The sequence below is a fragment of the Rhinolophus hipposideros genome (genome assembly GCF_964194185.1).
Source record: "Rhinolophus hipposideros genome assembly, chromosome: 8".
In the NCBI taxonomy this organism is placed as follows: domain Eukaryota; kingdom Metazoa; phylum Chordata; class Mammalia; order Chiroptera; family Rhinolophidae; genus Rhinolophus; species Rhinolophus hipposideros.
The window spans coordinates 4,474,466-4,496,576 of record NC_138054.1 but is presented as its reverse complement, the minus strand read 5'-3'; the positions used below and the strand labels follow the sequence as shown (position 1 = coordinate 4,496,576).

At 43.6% G+C, this 22,111-nt stretch overlaps 1 protein-coding gene across 3 annotated transcripts in view; it reads left to right on the top strand.

The window, feature by feature from the left end:
- The window catches only part of SLC22A23 (solute carrier family 22 member 23), a 181,613-nt gene that overhangs the window by 33,988 nt on the left and 125,514 nt on the right, over positions 1 to 22,111 (top strand). For all 3 annotated transcript variants that reach the window (XR_013993856.1, XM_081057273.1, XM_081057272.1), the window contains exons 2-3: positions 4,247 to 4,350; positions 9,998 to 10,152. Coding sequence is in view for 2 of the 3 variants with exons in the window: in XM_081057273.1 (XP_080913399.1) it covers positions 4,247 to 4,350; positions 9,998 to 10,152 (259 nt within the window). In the remaining variant the exon portion in view is untranslated. The remainder of the gene's footprint in view (positions 1 to 4,246; positions 4,351 to 9,997; positions 10,153 to 22,111) is intronic.

Sequence of the window (22,111 nt, the reverse complement as noted above, 5' to 3'; positions counted from 1 at the left end):
TCTTGGAACAATGGCGCAGAAAGGAACCGCCAGACTTTAACACTTTTATGATCTTGTTAAAACTGCTGATGAAGTGTTTATATGCCTAATTAGAGGATTGTTTTTATTGTTCTGCAGGGAATGGATTTGAGGAAGGCCAGAGTTAATGCATGGAGACGCTTGTATTAGTTCATGAGGGGAACTAAGCTGGTGGCGTGGCCTACATCCTGTTCTCCTGCAAACTCCATCCCAAGGAAATTTAATCAGGGAATAGGGTTCAACAATTTGCAGATACCAGAAACTACTCTGGCTATTTAAGGAGCTAGAGATTGAAGACAGAGAAACAGTCCTCGCTAAATTGTAGGAGGAGCTGAAAGCCAGGCCTCCAGAAGGATTCCTAGAACAGCTTCCCAGGCAGGAAGCTGGGGAATCAGTAAGTCACTGTTCAACCGCTGGCTCCAGGATCACCTCCAGACAAGCCCCGCCAGATCTGACCAGCAAAACGGGTGTCCCATTTATTCCCCACTTCACACTCTTCCTAATTCAAGTCATACCAAAAATTAGAACTGGGTTGTACACTGAGTTATGGGATATGCAGCTGATTGGCAAAATCTGAACCACATTTGAAGCCTTAGCTGTAAGGGAGTCTGCAAGTGGTTTTTCTTTAGCCTTCCAGCCGACACATCAGAAGGATGGGGAGTGAACCCCTACCAAGTTCTCATAGATCAGATAGTCCGTGGTAGAGATAGAGTGTGGGGTATGTTTGAAAGGGAGAATCCTCTGGAAGAGGTGACTAATTTGATGTATGAGGGTGCAGGGGAAGAAGAGGGAAATGACAAGGGCAAAGTCAGAGACAAAACCCATATAGTAAGTCCTGGTTTTACATGGTTTAGATGTTTTTTAAAGTTCCTTAGCCTTTCCTTAGTGAAATGACCAATTGACATAGTGGAGCAAACAATTTTCGAGAACAAGGTAATCTCAAAGCTTCCTCATACTTCTGAGATTCTTTTGAAGATAATGTTATGTCTGAACATATTTTCTTTTCCCAATACATTTTTGTCAGTACAGAAGTAGAAAGCAAACAAGGGATGTTATCGCAATGGTGCTGCCAGCCTCACCCCACCCAGTTTGTGGAATATTCTCAGAATGGGCGTGCAGGCTTTCTTTCAAGGGTGTTGTGACAGGCAGATTCCCAGGCATGGGGAATCTCATCCTGGGGAACCTGCTAGGGCCAGAGTCAGTTTGCTTGTTGACTTAGAGATACTGTCTACTTTTATGCCTAATTGATGGGGTTGGTGCAGCAAGTCCTGGATTCTGTGGCCCTGCCCCCAGGCTGAGAACAGTGATGCCTGCAGACTCTTCTAACCAGGCTTCCTTTTCTTACTGGCTGTGGAAGCAGTTCTGTCTCTCTCAGTGGTTTTAATTTTCCACTCCAATGTTGTTAATTGATAGAGGTTGCATTGAGGTGGCCAAACATCTTAGTAGGTAGTAATAAAATTGGGTCATGGCTATCCAAGCCCAGGTAGAGTTATTATTTAGGTGGCTGAGCTCACAACAGTTTTGGCAATTTCCGCCACCTCCCTGAATGCTTTTATAAAAACCTTTTGTTATACACCTAATATAAGTATGCTGTGCGCCTTTGCCTCACTTAACCTCAGGTAGATTCACCAGTAGGAAGTCTGGGTAGAGGCGTGAGTGGATGATTCTCTGCCCCACAGCCAGCAACTGGTGCTGTCCTCAGCACAACCTGGGACCGCGTGTGCCCCTCTCTTGCCAAGAATGTGCCAGGCTGAAGTGCAGGAAGGTGTCGTGTGATCGGGATGTTAAAGACTCCAGGTGTTGTAAGCACCTCCTCTCCCACAGTAGCCAGGTGTGCTTACAGATGGAGCTCTTACTCTTGGAATCGATTCCGTTGTGGGCAGGTTCCAGTGCTGGCCAAAGAGGAGAGAAAACAATTTAGATATGGCCTCGATACTTAAACCCAGCTGGGGAAGCAGAATGTACACACACTGTTAGTTACGATGCTATAATTCACATCATACGCAGAGCCTTCATTCCTGAAGTTAGAGATAGGTTGCACCATGAAAGATGTTTATTAATAAAAATGAAATTTTGTCCTAGAAACAATATCTACATGAATGTTGGTTTTCCAGGCTTGCTAACAAAAGCCCACTTAACTGATAATCTGGTTTTATAATCCTGCACTTGCACTAAGAACAGGAGCCAGTGCTGCAGGGTGTGATTCATGCAGCGTTTGGCAGCTCGCTTCTTTTGCGAGTCAATTGTTTGAACCCCAGCCCGGGGCTGCAAAGCTCATTCATTGTTTTCAAAATGACAGGGAGATGGCAAGGCAGAGCCAGCCAGTGGTTCTCAGACTGAGCAGGCGGTGTCAGAATCACCTACAGGCCTTATTAAATTTCACTTTCTCATTCAGGGTGGGGCCCAAGAATCTGCATCTCTAAGGCATTCCCAGGAGATGCTGGTGCTGCCTGCCCGGCCCCTAGAGCATACCTGGAGGACCACTGGGCTAGACAGAGGGGAGTTACCCATCTCAGTAGCTCCTGTGTCTGAATTCTTACCGATAAGATTCTGTGTGACCAGCAGGTCCTGCTCCCCAGACACATAATAAAACCTGGATAACAACAAACCCCAAACTATCCCCTGTTGACAAAGCTGTGTGCAGTCTGTGCTTGCGTTCCCTTTCTTCCTGAGTCTGGCGTGGCCACCACTGTGGAAGCCGATGGGGGAGAGGAGTTAGTCACTGCCCCAGGTCTCTGGAAAGTCAAACATACCTTGGTGGTATCGGTGATCATGTATGTGTCCCAAGGAGTCCAGGGAGCCGTGTGACAGGCAGCCGCCTTCCTGCTTTGTCTTGGCCTGGTGCCTTACTCAGCAACTACTCATACAGAAGTTCAGCTTTTTCCAAAGCCCACTGAAGCTGAGACCCACAGCTAAGGACTCCTGGGGCCTTTCCAGGCTTTCCGGAAATCTGGGAACGGTGGAGGGCAGGGTGGACCTGAGCTTACAATGCCCTTTAAGGATCCCCTACATGGTACTCTGAGTCTCAAGATGGACAGACAAGGGAGAGATATTGAAGAAGACAGAGCTAAGACCAGGTCTCAGCCCGGAGCCTTCCATATAGCCCAGGCCCACTCTACAAATCCTGTTTCTGCTTCCAGAACTCCTTCTATTCTGACATTCCCCTCTCCCCTACCTCATCCTGCAGCTCTCCAACTTTTTTCTCCACTCCTACCTCTCCATCTCTACTGACCTGGAGTGACTGAAGCTTCCCAGAACAGCAAGCTTTAGCCGCTTCTTTCCACCAGCATGAGGGCATCTGTAGCACTGATGGGATGACATGGGTGAGGGACTGCGGTCTTTATAGTGTCACCAGCAGAGACCCTGTTCTTTTGCTCCTGGAACCCAGATGTCATTCAGCTGTTTGTGGATCGAGTGCTGTGCTGTCACATGCCCTTGGACACATGCCTTGGACACACATCGCTTCGAGGGAATAAACATGGCTTTCTCTCCTCCCTCTGCAGAAAGAGAAAAGAAACAAAAATGGAGCATTATTTTCATTTGTTTATTAAATAATAAAACTTAATTGCAAAAATAGTCTAAATGTTGTATTCACTAATTGATTGCATTTCTCTCCAAGTGGAGCAAATAGCTTTAGAATACAACATGGGGAAACACAGGGATGTTTACAAGGAAAATAATACGAATGCTTAAAGTTGATATTTCAACATTTGCCATTAACCGTCTTTATTTTTAAGACTACTTACGAAGTTTGGGGAGTTTGGGGGATGGAAACACAAAAATTGCTTTTAATTTCCTCATGTCATTATGATACCTGGTGCAAAAAGTTGGCAAGGTCTGCCCGTGTCCTAGGCTGTGTGACAGCTCTGCCAATGAGAAGAGTGCTGGAGACCAAAAACGCCGGCCTGCGTGGCTGTTCCCTCTCCCTTGGGTTACCTTTCCTGTGGTAGCTGGCACAGAAGGAACAGAAGATTTCATGGGAGTACTCCCTGCATACTTTTATAATTTGTCCTGGACTAAAACATTACACTGCCTTCTGTGAGCAAATTATATTTCTCATTGTTGGATTTTCAAAAACATTGAAGAGACTCTTACTGGTGTGAGTGACATGGCTCTGCAAAGAGTTATCATGATCCTTACCGCAGTTATTGTATTGCCCTTATGATTGACTACGACTGGCATCTGTGTATGTTTCTCTCTGATTTATTTTCTATTTGCCCCTCTCTAGTGGGATCTTGTGTGTGATAATGCCTGGAAGGTCCATATCGCTAAGTTCTCCTTACTGGTTGGATTAATCTTTGGCTACCTAATAACTGGATGCATTGCTGACTGGTGAGTACCAACACGCCTGCCGCACGATCCTTTGGAAGCCACAGCAAGCCCTTGCTGGCTAAAGAGGAGTGGTCACTGTTAGTTACTGTTACTGAGTCTTTTCTCTGCCCTGGTGTTGGTGCCGGAACAGTAGGCCAAAGCAGTCACCTGGAGAATTCAGAAGGAAAAGCATTGGCCAGTACACATAACAGACCCTTTTGAAGTGCGAATTTAAATTCATTGCAGTTCTCTAGCTGCTAGAATCTAGCAAAACCAGCCAGCATCTTGCAGCCCTATCTCCTCCTGACAGTGTTTAGTTAGGAAAAGCCTGAGGGTATAGATTCGGGGCTTTCTGGGCTGGGCCCTGAGGGGTTGGATGTACAAGATGCATCCAAAAAATGGGGAGAGGACCTAGAGACTCTTCGCCCATGTGAACTTAATGGGTAGGGTTGTGCTGATGTCACACAGATTTTAGAGGGACAGTCCTTAGAGTTGCTTGGCCAGGAGATGCTTCTGTAGGGTCCATGGGCTGCTGAACCTTGAAAAGTGGACCGCATTTGGATAACGGATGAGCATTGCAGACGGAAGAAGCGTAGTGTCCACAGGTGGGGATGAATACGCTTTACTTGGGTGAGTGAAGAGGTCTGAGGGTCTGAGCAAAGTGTGTGATTCAGGATGAAGTGATGAGCTTGGTAAGATGGAGTGGGGAGGGGGACATGGCAGCAGAGATGGTAATGATAACAGCAATAGTATTAGCCGCTGACACTTACTGACTGGTTACTATTGGCAGGCACTGTGCTAAATATTTCCATACATGAAAATATCCCATCCTCACAGCACTTGGTAGGTAGGTACTACTACTGTGACTTTTGTCTTAGAGTGAAAAGCACAGAAGCACACATGTCTAAGTAAAATCCCCAAGTTCACTCAGCTTTTACGTTGGAGAGCCAGGATTTGAAACTCCGCCCCATGACTTCAGAGCCTGCTTCTTCCCAAGTGTGCCGCAACACTTTTATTTAAGGCATTCTGCAGGCACAAGGACAGCAGCAGTGACACGTCTGAGCAGGGAGGCAATTGCTCGATGTTGACAGGGTTTTCAAGTAATGGGACTGCTCAAGGAGAGACATGGGTAGCTGTTCCCCCTTGACATTCTTTTATCTTTAAAGGAACTTTTTTGTGAATAAGGACATACATCTTGGCCCCAATGACATAATAAGAGCCAAGAGTGGTACAGAGCCAACTCCAGTGCCTGTAGCTTCGCTGGTGGCGCCCTCTGTACCCTGGTTAGCTGAGAAAACTGGGGCGCTCCAGCCAGAGCCTGGGGGGCAGAGCAGCAGATGGGGCCCACAGGAGCTCTGGCACCACTTTCAAGTTCTGGAAATTTCTTTCCAAAAACTAGCATCTGTTTGGCAGTTTCTTGCATTAACATGTAGTGTGATTTCCTGTGTGTTCAGAATTTGCTTAGTCATCATTTGTAAATGCTTCATAAGGACACATTTCCCGGGAACAGGAACAGAGAAGCTGTAAAGGACCTCTGGAAACCTATACCAGGGCCTCCTGGAGGTTTTTGTGTGTGTGTTTGTGTTTTGTTTGTTTGTTTTGGGGAGGGGAATGCACGGTTTTGTTTTGTTTTTAACCAAATACTTGAGCTTATAAAGGTTTTCAGAGTAAGCTGTACTGATCTAAAAGATACTCTAATCCTAATATTTTAACCACAAGATTTTGTTTTTCCCAGAAATCTGCATTGAAATAGGTTAGGAAGATATACTAATATAATCCACATCACTTCTTCCTAAAACATGCAGACTTGGCTGAGGTTTTAGTGTCCACGTTCAATGATTTAATAGGGTAAGCAAAATGCACCTCTATTAATACCAGCCTGTAACGGGGTTTAATTTGCTACAGGTTGTTTTGTAATTTCTTCTTGCACATACATGCTGTTTGGCCTCTGTTATCTTACCAGGCCTGGGCACAACAAATAGAAGAGTTTGGGGTCTTTCTTCACTAGTAACCGGAGTGTGCTGTTGCCAATTCACTTCACTGCTGTTGCTTTTCCAAAGATCTGTGATGGGTGGGCGTGGGTGCTGGACAGTCCACGCAGAAGGCTTTATGCTATGGCTGTTAGAACATTTTGAGTGGGCCTCAGTTCCAGTTTGAAAGTTTGGTGTTTTCCACCCCATATTTATTTTTGGCATTTTACTCCCTGCTGGAGCCTTGCTTGAAAGGAAATGAGCACATTTAGAGGGAACTCCAGATTTCACAGCTGCTGGCACCCGTTTCATGGCTGCATAGGGAAGTTGATCAAGTCGTAGGTTAAGCGTTCTAAGACTGCAGTCAGCATAATAAAACTTAAGTAGTACACTTTTTTTCTTTAAAAGTTATTGTTTTCCACACACATTTTGTTTGGGGATATACATTATGTGTTATCATATAATGTGTTAGTCTAGATGTATGAGAGGGAACAGCCCTGTCAGGGGCTCTCACCAAAAGAGCCCCCACCTTCCCCCTCCCTCGTTAGTGATTTTGCCAGATGGCCTGCATTCCTCGCTCCAGGAGCCCTCAGCACCCTTCTCCAGCAGCCCTGGGAGGCTGGCCCTCTTTGGCTGCTCCAGAGCACCCCTTGCCCTCTAGCTCCTGGCCGAACCTGGCTGGGAGGAGGGAACACCAGCTGGAGATCTGAGGTTGAGAGGAGCTTGAAGAGGAGGCATTTAATCCCCAGCGTGATCTCTGCAGGGCTGTCAGGGCTGACTGCTTCCCTCAGGCCCCTCCACACACAGCCTCTCTCTCTGGGTTCCATGACCGTCCTACCTCCAAGCCCCCTGCTGTTAATAGCCCCAAGGTTTCTCTCAAAGCTTGCCCACCCTTTGGTAAATAATTCCTTTATTAAAATCTCAAACTACTTTGTTTGAATGGGACATCTGTTTCCTGTTGAGATCCTGTATTACTTCTCTACTGCTGCTATAACAAATTACCACACACTTGGTGGCTTAAATAAATTACCTTACAGTTCTGTGGTTCATACAAGCCTAAAAATCAAGGTGCCGGCAATTGTATCACTTTCTGCAGACTCTAGGAGAGGATTCTGGCCTTTTCCAGCTTCTAGAGGCTGCCTACATTCCTTCGGCTCGTGGCTCCTCTTCTAGCTTCAAATCCAGCAAAGGTCAGTCAGTCAGCAAAGGTCAGAAATGAAACAGGTCCTTCTCATGCTGCCATGAGAGTTATTGGAGCCACCTGGATAATCAATCACCTCATCTCAAGGTCCTTAACCTTAATCGCATCTACAGAGCCCCTTTTGCATGAAAGGTAACATAGTCACAGGTTCTGATGATTAGGACTAGTACGTTCTTCAGGCCATTATTCTGCCCACCACAGAGCCTAACTCATAAAGCCCTCTGCATTACAGATTTAGGACTGTGACTTTACCAGTCATCTCCAAGGGGATTCTGCTCTGGGGGGAACCAGTTCACACTAAAACTCTAGTAGTTATAACTAGCATTTGTTGAACGCTTGCTAAATCCCTTGTACTTATCTACACCTGACAACAACCCCATTGGGTCAGCATTGACTGCCCATTCCTAAAGAAAACATGAGGCTCATTTGGACAAGTATGGTCTTTCTCAAGATCACAAAGTTCATAAGTGATGAGCCTGGGTTCAAGGCCAGAGTGCTCTGACTTTGAAGATCATATTTGCTCCACAGTTCCTAACAATTTTTACTTACTGATTTTAGCAACCATTTGGGAGGGAGAGATTTAGAATAGTTTCTACAAGTTGAAAAAAATCAAGGATATTTTCTAAAGTATCAGAACAGAGGATACCATGTTTGGTGGGCATCAGGGACGTAGACACGCAGAAAGGAATCCTAAGAGAGACAGCATTTAGCTATTGGCTTTGTGCCAGGCCCTGTAATTATGTTCATCATCTCTCATTATCGCAATGAAGCTGTGCTGTGAAGTAGGATGGTTCCCTCCACTTTACAGACAAGGGGTGTAAAAGGAAATGAAACTGGGTAAGTTAGATTTTGTTTTCCTTCATTTCAGGAGACAAACTAAGCTATATTTTAAATTTATTTCTATAAATTTGCTAGGTTTGGACAAAATTACCTATCGTCTTTCCTGACAAGGGCTCAATGACTCCAGCACCAGTCAAGGGACGTAAAAGGCTAAAATCTCTGACAAGGCTGTTGACTTACATTGGCATTGCTCTCATAGTTTGGCCTCATCACTAAACCCAACGTGACTTCAGGCAATGTTAGAAGCCTAAGAAATTCTGAATAAAATTGTGTCCTGTAGGTCCCGCCCCCAAATCTTCGTGAAATTACATCGATCTCCTTCATAGGGCACAATCATGTGTTAGTGGGCATGCTTTTTTTTAACAGCTTTAGTGAGAAATAATTTACATACCATCAAGCTCACCTGTTTTAAGTGCACAATTCAATGAGTTTTAGTATATTTACAGTTATGCAATCATTACCACATTCTAAATTTAAAACATTCCCATCTCCCTAAAAGGAATCTCGTGACCACCTACAGTCACTCCTCAGTGTCACCCCCAGCCCTAGGCAACCACGAATCTAGTTTCTATTTCTCTCTATTTGCCTTTTCTGGATATTTTGTTTTTATGTAGATGTCTTGTCATAGTATGTCTAGGTGAGGTCAAGCCATTCAGCTACCGTTTGGGGTACCAGTCATGGATTTTCTTCCTTTGGCAAATAGAGTCCACTGCTCCAACATCTCTGTGAGCTATTCTTCTGGTTCAAGCTGGCTGTGCTATATTACTTTGTATGTCAGAGATTTTTTCCCCCATAACAAGTTGATGATGAAAAATCTGGAAGGAGAGCAAGGGAAGGATGAAGAACTAGTGACTTCCTATTCCCGTGGACCATCCCCCTAAACACACACACACACACACCCCATCCTTCCAGCCACACCTGGAGGCATATCAATCCATAGTGGTAGCCAACCATGCACCACCCTGTAATCCGCCAACCTAGTCTGTGCACTGCTTTTTCCAGAAACACAGTGGACTTGGCGCCTTCCAACCAACCCCTTACTGCCTGGTGGGCTTCACTTTCAGGTCCACACCCGTAATTTAAAGTTCACACTATCTCAGTTTAATCAGTGATCCCTTAAAAATTACTGCTCATCATATAGTTGAAACACATCGGCAGCTGGCTTGGCCCTGGCTCTGATAGGTTGCATGCGAGGTCAGGTACCTAACCAATTACCAGCCCTGAGAAAGGAAATGAAATGCTTCGCTCAATGTCTGTTGATTTTGGAGTCAATTCCAAAGGTCAGTGATTTCTCAAGACATTTTTTGCTGGGTGTGTCAAGGTTTATGTTTGGGGAGTTGTTATTGATTTTATTACTCTTGCCTTGAATTATCTTCCTGTATACTCAGAAATACACTTGCCAACAGGAATTGGGTTCCTGTCTCAATTCTGTTATGCAGTAGCCCATTTAATCTATGCCCCTTTATCTACAGAACAAGAGGTGTTGGGCCACATTTCCCCTGAGGGCCTTTCTATCCCTAGATCCACCAAAGTGGGTCTCAATGGTATGAAGACTCATTCAACATCTGTTGAGTGCCTATTGAAGAATGAGTTTCAGCATCTAGCATGATGGGCCTGTTTAATGATGACTCCTAACTTTTTCCCTCTCCATATGCAGGGTCGGCCGGCGGCCTGTGCTGCTGTGTTCCATCATCTTCATTCTGATCTTTGGACTGACCGTGGCACTGTCAGTGAATGTGACAATGTTCAGCACACTCAGGTTCTTTGAAGGATTTTGCCTGGCTGGAATAATTCTCACCTTGTATGCATTACGTAAGTAGGAGCATTCACAACTAGTCTTGAAGAAATTAGCAAAAGTACTGCTGCTGCCTCTGAGGTTCTGGGAGGGGGCTGTGCATGCTGGTTTGGGGTGGCGGTCTATTGGAAGCTCAAACGTTAATGGCCTCACCTGTTGTGAAACAGCTTTCTCAGGTACTGTAATCCAACACCCACTCTATCCTGACCTCCAGCTTGGGCTCAGGGAACATCAAAGAACACAGAGGGTTGCATAATTGCTTGGAGAAGCAGGGATCAGCCCAAGGTTGATATGGAGGGGCTTTTGCTTTCCCCTAGAGTTTTCTATGTTGATATTCTATGCACTTCCAAATCTAGTATGTAGGTGAGCACCCCTGTACTTGGTTCCAGAAAAGCCTACCAAGTACCTGCTACTATTTGGTCTGGGCTCAGTGTTTTGATTGACTCTTTAAGAGGTTTTCTTAATTTTTTTTTTCATGTAAGGCTATTTAGAGTCCAAATTTTACACATTCTCATGTGCCTACATGTAACGTTAAGTGGTCTGAACTTGAACCCTAAGCATTGGTACTGGAAGAGTAAATAGCAATATTTGTTAGTATTTTTTTCTCTTTAGTTTAGGGTGAAGAAAAATTTCCTCTATTAATCCATCATGTTTGTTGGCAGTATTAACTCCCCTGTCAAGTATGCTTATGTTTCGCTTCTTTGTAGTTGGTGTTTTCTAGAACACAGCCACAAACCCATAAGGAAAAGGAAGGTTTTAAGCATGAATGTTTTACTTATTTTCTAGTTTTATGGTTTTTAATCACCAAGAACTGTTAGGAATAATATAAGATGATTTATAATATGTTTTGTTTTTTTCCTTCCTTTGACAATATGGGTAAGAATCAGTTATTGATTAAGTAACAATTTTCAATAAGGCCAAATAAGAATAGTTCTGATTCTCTTAAATTTACTCGTTAAAAACTTGGTAACACTTAGATAACCTGAATTTTCCTTCCCCAGTTACATAGAATAGAAATTCAATCAATTCGTAACGTAGTTTTATAGTCACAAAGAAGAAATGGGCAGAGAGAAAGGCTACAGGTGTATTCTCTAAATCCACAGTCAGCAGTTTTGTGATTCTTTCCCAGCACTGAACTGTTTCCAGTTTATTTGCATTATTTTGGAAACCTGTATGTTAGGGGTGTTCTTTAGGAATATAGTATGTGTTCAAAGTCAGTGGGTCTAGGTCATGGCTGTTTTGGAGGTTTTGTTTCTTTGAACAAACAACATGGGTATTGGGCTTGAATGTTTCCAGACAAAATGCCTTCGCCCTTCTCTGGCCCTACCCACCCATTGGTCTGTGCAGAGGACCAGGTTCTCCACAACTTTTTTGAGGAGACGCTGGGCCCTGCTCTCAGACACTCTGTTGCCCTGCATGTTTGCTGGCGTGCCGGGTCCTCTCCAGGCAACCGTCCTTGTGAGGCTCCTGCTTCTCATGGGAAGATGTCGATGCGGTGCTTCCTTGTGGATGGCCATTGAGGAGGACAGCTCTGCAGCCAAAACAGAATATAGCTGTGTTTCAGGAACTTAGCAGAGAAATAGTCTCACCCTTACCACCCCAGTACTTATCAAACTCAGTGGAGAGGATGTTAATGGAAAATTGCCTTAAAGCAAAGATGACATTTCTGTTTTATCTTGCATACCAACTGCTAATGATCGGTTAAGACTTCCAGGGTACTCCGAGAGGACGTCAGAAGACACTGGGGCTCAGCTGGTGACAATACCTTACTCCATTAGCCATGCCTGCCTGTGATAAGAAAGAAGGGTAGAAAAGGGCTGCAGAGAGCTGGCTCTGGACTCCACAGACCCTCCCTGAATTAAGCCAGACTTGGAGAGAATTTCTCCTGCATTGCGTCATTTCAGACTCACATAGGATCGTTTCACTATTTGTGTTGTGATATCCTGCCATTGGTCCTGGGAAGCCTGTTGCTATATTTACTATATATAAAAAAAATGAAACTAAGAGCATTTTGGGGGAATTATAATAGTGAGTTCTTTATAGTGGAAAGTTCTCTTCCATTTCAGAACCATACAAAGAATGTGCTTGCCCTCAGACACTGCTTTGCTTTTATCTCATTGGCACCCAGGCATCTGAAAACTTTTTTTCTATGAAAGGCCAGGTAAATAATTTAGGCTTTGCAGGTTTCTGTCACAACTATTCAACTCTGCTATTGTACCGTGAAAGCAGCCATAAATAATATGTACATGATTAGGTGTGACTATGTTCCAATAAAACTTTATTTACAGAAACAGACAGTGGGCTGGATTTGACCAGCAGGCCATAGTATTTCAGCCAATTATACAAGTGAGTCTGTCTCTTTCTACTGACTGCCAGGAAGCTTAGAAAGCCTGGAATCTGACCTAGCATGCGTATAGGCGTCACAAGCCGAGTTTTAAATTCTGGCCTCCTAATTTCATCTGAACTTTCCTACTTGAATTTCTCCTTTGTCCCGTTTTCCTGTTTCCATAATTTAAGTGTTGTTTTATTGTGTGTATTTGTGTAAGCAACCTTAAATATTTTATTTCTGAAATAAAGCAGAGCATAAATAGTTATGTTTTCTTAGATTGGGATTACAAATGAAACGTCACCACAAATACCATTGTAATGAAAAATTCCAAGTATCAACCAGTGGTCCACTGTCTGAGCTAATACAATATCTGGCATAGTAAAATTAAAATAAAGCAAAAGGACATAAATGACTACTTGAAGTTCATTGAGATAATAGTTAAACAATGTAAAGAAGGGAGTATTGATTGACAGATGGCAGAGGAGCCAAGCTTGGCAAAAGAGAATCAAAAAGAGGAAATAAAGTTGTGATGGGCAGATGAGATTGGGGTAGCATAGGGTATGTGCTTGGCTGGGGCAGCCCATGTCTCTGGCAATCCTGGATCAAGACAGAGGCTGGCAATGAGAAATTAAGAGACAGCGTCCCAGTCAATAGGGCAGATGACTTTTCATGTCCAGATTAGTGTGCTTTCTATTTCTAGCTTTTTATACACCAGTAGTATATGTGCTTAGTTAACACTTAAGAATTTGTTTGCTTAAAGGAAACTGATAATCTAGGTCATAGGGTTGAAGTATTTCTTGACTCTAAAGAAAAGTTTAATATTTGGGGGCATTGATTATTTGGAAGATACATTTTTAATGGTCCTGACTTTTTCTACCCCTTCAACCATAATGTTTTTATCTCACTTAATGCATCTGCTGGAAAGATCTGTACTTTCTCAAAAGAGAACTGGATATCATTCTTTTCTTAGTCTTGCAGGTGCTTGGCAGTGTAAGTAGGGAAAGTAATGATTTTTGCAAATTCTGACTCTTGTGTGGCTTGCCATGAGTGTGGACTCTGAGTTTTGAGAAATACTGCTGACTTGAGAAAGTTTTATGCTTTATGTACAAAGCCACTTAAAGTTTTCTTTGTTCTTTGGAATTTTTCTAAGGTACATTTCAGTTAAATACTCTCTCCTTTACTTTTGTTTCCTTGAACTCACCAAAAGAAGACCTGGTTGTGTAATTAGGACATAAAATAGAGACTATTGGCATCTTCCCCAGGAATCTTTACATGGCAGCAGTGTGTACATTGGCAAGAGCCAGAGAGAACAGGGAAGCTGAGAGGGTTTGTGTGGAGCTGCAGTCGAGCTTCCTGCCTGCCTCTGAGGCCATCAGGAGACTCTGAAATAATTAAATACACTTGGGCTACATCAGTGGCTTAATTGTATCCCTTTACCTCTGGATGGAAAAAAAAAGGGTAGAAAATCTTAGCTGAGCAAGGGGCAGGGAACACAGACCAAGAAAAGAAGCAATCGATCACATTTCCCTATTTATTTAAGAAAATAAAGTCTTATCAAAAACTAAAGAATCACTTTTCAAAATAGACAGACATGATTTGTGGTGGTATGAATTCTTTTTCCAACTAGGATTTATAACATCATAGGCAGGGTAATAAATATTGTTTATGATGTGTCTTTCTTCAAAAGAGGCCAATGAGAGATTATTGCCTTTTAGTTTGGTTTGATGTTTGATGTATTAAGTCCTGTGGGAGAGAAATATTTTTCAAATATAAAACTTGTTTTATAGTTTTTCTCCTCATTTGATCCCCCTCCCCACTATTAACAACCCACCCCCACCCTAATTTTAAATAACATTACTTTTTTGCTGGCAGACACCATGCCTTAGTTACTATGAGCAAATGAATGTCAATTTTTTTGTTCATTTTTTTTGTCTAGAAACACTGAATAATTATATTGAAAAATTCTCTCAAAGCTTTGTATTCTCATTATAATAACCTTCCTTACATCCAGACAGCCTAAATAATTGGATAAATTTTATATATAATCAAGGCGTGACCAGAAATTTCACGGGTGACTAAGTTACTGATTACTTTGCAAAATCAGAAGCCAAGTCTTAACTGGTAAATAGACTCAGAAAAATCCTGAGTTTGCTCTGTGTGGGGTGATGTTCTCTTTCTCACGTGGCTTTTAGTCTCTCACTGAAGTAGTTGAGTAATTTCTAATATGCTGTTGTAGGGTGTCTTTTTCTTCCTCTCTATTGTGCACATTGCTATAATCTGATGTTTTTCTGAACTAATATTCATTAAACATCAAAGATGTGCTGTACATTTTTTAAAAATTGACTGAACCAAATTATTCCATGTGGTGGGTTACTGAACTATGGAACAAATAACATGGAGATTGTTGAGCTGTGGGGTCAGGAGAATGGAGATTGCTGCTGTCAAGTATAAGTGACTTCACCTGTACTGCGCTGCACTCCACTGGGAAGCAAATATTTGCATCGCATCTGGATGAGGGAAAGCTTCACATGAATGCATACTTGGTCATCATAGTGCATGGGTCTCTTTCTCTCCCTCCCCCACCCTTCACCCGCCCATTCCCTGCCAATCTTCAGATACCTACCTGGGCCTTCCCAATGGCAGCAAGCACGCCCTGGGAGCCATACCCTGTTCTTCTGGTGGGACCGGCTCTACGGGTTCTCCACCAAGGAAATGAGTCACAGTTCACCAAAAGCCTTTGACAAACAATTTTATATATATACATATGTGTGTGTGTGTGTGTGTGTGTGTGTGTGTGTGTGTGTGTATTTTAAAAGCTTCAGAAGAATTTCAGTTATATCCAGGTTCAGCCTGGCAGGGCTGAAAAATCAGAGCAGATTGATGTTTCTCCATCAGTCTTTTTCTTCATTGGAAGCACGTTGTTAACCCTGCAGACAGACACACTGTGAAAAACAAAGGAGTAAATGTATAAGCAAAAACGTACCGAAACGTTTGTCCTTTACCGTCCATCTTCTCTCTATCACACTTCTGAGGAATCATAGCTCCTGACTTAACCACGAAATGTTAAGTCACAGCAGAACTTCTGGTTATCAAGTTTTAATTCCTAGGATGGGGACAGTGTGGCAGCCAGTAAGGGCAGTGCGGCTCATTGGTCTGAGACTGGAGGGGTGAGTTGTCCAGCAGGGAACCAAAAGATGCCACTGAGGACTAATTTTTCTCAAAGTTGTGGCAGCTCTTCAAATAAAAATTATTAAACTTCTCCCACTTACATGTTAGCCCAAACTTGGATTTATAGCAAGATTTTTCTCTGGAAAGAAAAAAAAGGAAATGGCTGTATGTCTTGTAAGGGCTTGTAAGGATATATAACCTTATCTGCATGTTAAAAATGGAAAAATGATGTCAGAGAAAAAGTGGCTGTGTTGCATTATTGAGATCCATGCACCCACTTTTCTTTAGTCCAAAAGTACGGGCAAGAAAACATGTACATACTGCCTAAATGTATGTAAGTAAGGCTGTAAGTGCACAGTTCTTTGGTGTTTTGAATTCAGTGAAGATAGTCCTATCTCAAAATCGGGGAAAACAGCAAATATTTAGATATCTGGCATTTTAAAAATTAGAGTATTTGGGTGCCTTTTCCACACAGAGTAAGAGGTTATTAAAGCTGTGTGTATCCTTAAGGACTAGGTTTCTCCCAGACTGGAATTTTAGTGGTTGTGAGTACTTGATTTGAAACAAAGCTGTTAGTCACACTAAAAGGGGAAGTGGAAAGATCTGGAAATAAGGATATCTGAGCCGTAGTGTGAGCCCCACAGTGGACCAACTCTGTGTCTGAGACAAATTGCTTTATCTCTAAACTTCTATCTCCTGCTCTATAAAGTCAAGGCATGGATTTTCAAACAATGTACCGTGAATCCATGAGATCCCTTCCTGGAACTGTTTATGGAGGAAAATGGATAGAAAACAAAAACAAATGGATTCTATATGACGATATTTAATAATGCTGTAAAAATAAAACCACAACAACAAAACCAAATGGAAAACCACTGGTCGCCTCATACCTTCCAGTTTTAGAATTCAATGGCTTTTGAATTCTAAGCTCAACTAGTAAGCGTCCTTCAGTGCTGAGAATTTCATAGCTCCAGGAAGGAGGGGGCATGAAAGCAGGGGTGCTTGGCCCCCAAATGTGTCCTTCTCATGTTCACACTAATAACTAGAGTTACTGGGCTTCCACCCATGGTCTACCACAGTGACCTGAGAAGAGATGAAATGATGGGGTAAGATTAATGGTTAAAAGCGCCCTTTTCCCCGTGGTTCCAGACCCTGCCCTCATATCAGCAGCTTCACCCTTCCTACCCCTTCTTGGTCACTCCCGCCTCCTTTTTTACCACACTTTTGCCTGGTAGACTCACAGGTCCTTTCCAGGAATCCTATTATACTCTACAGAATTTCCTTTTCTCGCCTGGAAAGACAGGATGGGACATAAAGCTAAAAGCTGTGCTGACTAGAAGAGGGGGTTGAGGAGACGTAAGACAGCAATATTGGACTCACTTTATTTTGTTTTATGTTTTCATTCTTGAAACAAAATAAAAGAGAGGGGAGGGGACATAAATCAGTCACCTTGAAACCAAGTAAGACCAGACTTCTTCAAAACATCCAAATACATCTGGTGGGAAGTAAAATCATTACTGGTTTGCCAAGATTTCTGTTAGCAAAAAAACCAAACAAACTAACAAAAAAACCATAATCTTGGCTGAGGGAACAGAGAAAAATATAACTCAAATGATGTAGTGAAGCCACTGTGTTACTGTGTCATTCCAGATAAAGTGCTTCCGATAGTGTAAGTTTTGGGTTTTTGGTGACTCTCATGGAAACACAAGACTACGTTCTCCTTTACCCAATTTCTTGGCAAACATTGGCGGGCTTACTAGGTGCCAGGGGAACAACAATTGGTTGACTTGAGTTACCAGTCATGTTACCAGGTCACTTTCAGATGCTGAGCACACGAAGGCAGACACAGCTTCCTGCCCTCCAGGACACTGTTTAGTGAGTAAAGATGCAGGGACAGGCCCTGGTTGGACTGAGTGTCAGAAAGTGACTCCTGAACCATGAGTTTTGTAGGAGGGTAGGTGTTTGCTATTTGCAGTGTGTGCTCAGAGGCCAAAGGAGCCTAGTGCATTCTGGGTACTATGAGTGATGAGGGATTGAAGGAACCTAGCAAATTCTGGGCACTGTGGGTGATTAGGGGCCTGAGGGAGCCTTGTGCATTCTGGGTTCTGTGGGTGATTAGCTGGTTGGAGCCTGGAGTATGAATCATGAGTAGCAAAGCCTGGGAAGGAGGCTGGGACAATGTACAACAGTTCTGACCTCCATAACCTTAGGACAGTGCCACGCTACTGAAGGATCACAAGCAAGAAAGACAAACCTTTAGATGCATGTTTTGGGGAGATCTCTCTCCGGCTACAGTGGTGGAGAGCAGACCAAGGGAGAAGGCCAAGCTGAAAGCTGGGGGGCTATTGCAGTGTCTAGATGAGGAAGGAAAAAGGTCTGAACAAAGGCTGTGGCCACAGGAAAGGAGAGACTTTGAGGAGGTGGAATCCACAACCAAATGATTGAAGAATGGAGAGAAGGGAGGGGGAGGACCCGGTGATTAGCTCGGGCACCTGGATAAATTTTTTTCCAGATGGTGGGAGCAAAGGATGCAGCCCAGGCATTCGGATTCCAAATCCTGTAGATTTTGAAGCTACTGGCCACTCCCTTTCTCTAACAGGTTTAGTGAGGACAGCTTCTGTGTCAGATATGATGAGGTGGTAGTGCCTTAGGTGTACCACAATCTGAGGAGATTGGTTTAGCAGGTGATTGGCTATTCAGAAGTTCAGTGTAGTGACCAGGCGTCTGAAGCTGAAGCTGAGCAATAATGAATGCCAACTATAAGCTTGTGTGTATACATATATATATATATGTATATGTGTATATGTATGTACTTACAAGAAGCGGAGTACAGCATTAGGACTAGAGACAGTGGAAATGTAATGGCTCTGTGTGATGTCAGAGGGGTAGTGCATGGGGGGAGGGGGGTTCACACAGTGTGAGGGATATAAATGATAAACGTCTAAGTAGTAAAAAAAACATTTAAATGAAATGTTAATGTTTTTAGCATATTCTGAACAGTACCTGGCAGATGTAAACACTGTAAGTTTTTATTAAATATTAAATAAAATATCCACAATAGAAAACAAAGAAAACCCTAAAAAAAAAAAAAAGTTCAGCGTAAAGGTAGCAGTTAAAGGCTGTGGAATAGCTGAGGTCACCCAGAGACTGTGTAACCTGAGAAGTAAATGGGAGGAGGTAGGAGAACCAGTTGAGGGAGATGGGAAGGAACAGCCTGAGTGGTGAGTGCAAAGTCAGAACAGGCTGATAACCAGGGAGCGAAGGAAGGCGCCGATGGGAGTGTCAAATGATGCAAGACAGGGACTGAGAAATGTCCACTGGTGTGGCAATTATTGCCCAGTAGGTCAGAGGGAACTGGGGCAAAAGCAATTTTAATTCAATTTAGAGGTTAATGTAATGCAAATTAGTTCAAGCATATGTTTTAATTCATGTACTCCCCAGAAGAGTACTGTCTTGTCATTATGTCAAGTATTTTAGACAGAAAATAAAATTTTTATTGTGGTAAAATGTGTATAAAATTTACTATTTCAATGACTTTTAAGTGTGTAATTCAGTGGTTTAAGTACATTCACATTTTTTGCAAGAAAATAATTTTTCAACAATGATAAATGTTCATTTTAATTGGGTAGAAGAAAATGAATTGGAAGGCAAATCAGCAATGATTCTTTTTCCTTCAAGTCACCTGAAACAGTACGTTATCACGGCTCTAGAACTGGAAAGTCAGAACTGCAGATGAGTTAGAGACGCAGTTGCGTTGTCCGCGTGATGTTATTTGCTCACATTGCAGGCAGTGTCTTAGGACTTGCCGTGCACCCCACCCCAAACACAGAAACGCGAGCGCGTGGCCACGGCAGCAGCTGGAAAGACCCTGGGAAGGATCTGAATGGTGGATGTAAGCCAAGCCCCATCACACGCCAGTGGTGGTCTTGGGCAAGGCAGTTAAGTCTAAGGCAGTTTTCTCACCTCTGAGAGGTTGTGTAGAGAGTCGAGAGCGTGATCACCATCGCTAAACCATGAAGATCCAAAGACACGTTGGTGGGCGTGAGTGTCTGTGCATGTGCTCTGTCCCCTGTCGGGCGAAAGCAGGGATCCTGCGCTGAGATAATCAGCCCTTTCTTCCTGCAGTGGGGCCTTCTCACATGAGGGCTTCTTTGAGATCACAGCAAGCTTTGAAACGTAACTGAAGAAGCTCTTTGAACTGGGGCTGGCTACTAACTTAGGGTCACATAGGAGAATAACTGGGGTGGCGGGAAGTGGGGGTTAAGAATCTGCTTCATAATCGTTTCTCCAGTGGCCAGCTTAATAAATTACCTCTCTGTAACATCTGTTCAGAGCTCCATAAACTGCACTTTAAAAGTCCACTTCAAGGGTGGGAGAAGATGATTAACTAGTGGAAAAATTCTCCTGGACAAATCATGCATAGGGACCTTGGCTTTTCTGTCAGACATGGATACCTGAGTATCCATCATTGCCAAAATACTGCATGAATTGCTGAGGAAAGACACTAAAGAAATGGAATACTGGTAGCCATTTTCAAGATTTATCTTACACATATTCAAAAAAGCTCTGCCTTGCTCTTCCTTGTATTATCAATCCCTGCTCTATAAAAAGTGCCTGTGTACATTTCTCTATATTTTTAAATGTTAACTCATGAATCTTGCTCACTGTCCCTTCACGCAGCTATTGGCCTGCTGTGGCCCGATTGTTGTCTCTGTCATGCCATGAAGTTTAATTTGCCTTCCTTCGTGTCAGGACAATGGCAGCTCCTATTTGTGATATGATTTGTGTGAAATGTATGCTCCCAGGACAGGTGTGAGTAGCTGTGTGAGGAGCAGTGTTACTTTGAAACAGCACCAGGTTTGCTTTCTGTTGTATTTCCAAATTACACTTCTGGAGGAAAAGTGTTCGGGAATCACCCTCCCATTGCTGGTTCAGGAACATGTAAGACCTAGCAGATATCTGGGCTGAAGCGATGGGCAGTGCCTTGTTTGTTTTGCTGTCCCTTCTGAAGAAGTATTCCCTCTGTGTGAACAAGCTCCCCAAAGCCAGCATCTAGCCTTTAGCATCCTTGTGCAGCGAGGCTGAGAGGGGATGTCCTGTTAGGCTCTTTCTGGGTTGTGAGGACACATGCAGCTCTTCTCCTTGGAGTCCACCAAACTCCACGGCTGGCGGGTGGGCCCTTCTCTGCATGTTTGCAGCTCCTGCTGGCCAAGACTCTGAATGACGGGTATGTATGATGATACTTGATGAAGTCAGGCTCACAGGCCCTCTGGGCATCTTTAAAACTGTGGCCTCCACCCGGATAGAAACCATCCCAGGGAGTCTGAGGAGCCAGGGAGGGTTTCACTGGGCTGAGATGCTCTGCTCTCTGAGCGGCATTCCCAGGTGACTGAATAGCACAGCTCAGAGACCCAGGTGTGTCATTCCCTCTGACCCTCCTGCATGGAACACAGAAACCTGAAAATCTTGGGTCTCTGATTGAGGGCTGCTGTTTTCCCTTCATTTACTGCTCTGTGGGGCCTTCGATGATTCCTACAGAAAAGGGTGCCTTGTGTCCAACCAGAATTGGTTCTGCCCACTCTCCTTTGAAAGCTGAAAGGTGCTGTGCCTTCCAACCTGTGCCTTTTGAAAGCATCTGTGCTTGGTATTTGCTTTGTGTCAGTTCTGGGAAAGGGCTCAGAGGGGATTGCCTGAAATGGAATCGCCTGTTCCCCCTTCTTGGGTTAAAAAGCAGAAAGGCATAGCTTCATATTCAGTTTCATATTTAACCTCCAAACTATTGTCAGGGTGGGGGCAGGGGAAGAATGAAGGGCATTTAGTTCTAGCCTAGCTCCGCGGCCATATCAGTTTTACAGAAGAGAGAACTTTTGCTAGTTCCAGGGTGACTTGGAATTTCTGATTCTTTCTTCTCTGATATCTATTTAATTTGTCAAACTGGCATTGCTGTCTATATGTGTGGGGCCCTGGACTCAAACTACAGAGGCTATGGGGGCTCCTGAGATGAAGGAGAATGTGGGGATAAATATAATATATTTACATTGATAAATCTTATTGGCTGCTTTGTGTTGGAATGGGGACATGTGACTGTCCTTACTACAAGGGTGGTGCTTTGCTGGGAGGTCCCCTGACCCTTCATCCCAGGTCATTTGCTCACCAAATAGTGCTTGAGGCTTGATTTTGTCTGGTATCTCATTATGTCACTCCGGTGGGGGGATGGGGTGGACAGACAGATGGACTGGCAGATGGATGGATGGATGGATGGATGGATGGATGGATGGATGGATGGATGGATGGATGGATGGAAAAAGATATATCATCACATTTCTTTCCTCTTAGAAAGAATCAGAGACAGCCGTGATGTTCAGGGTTAGACAGAGAAGAGCTGAGGTGAACCTTGTGTTGAGATCTCCCTTTCCATGCAGTCCAGTGTGTGCAAGGCATGGACGTGGCATGGTCTGTGCAGCTGAGGAGTATTTTGA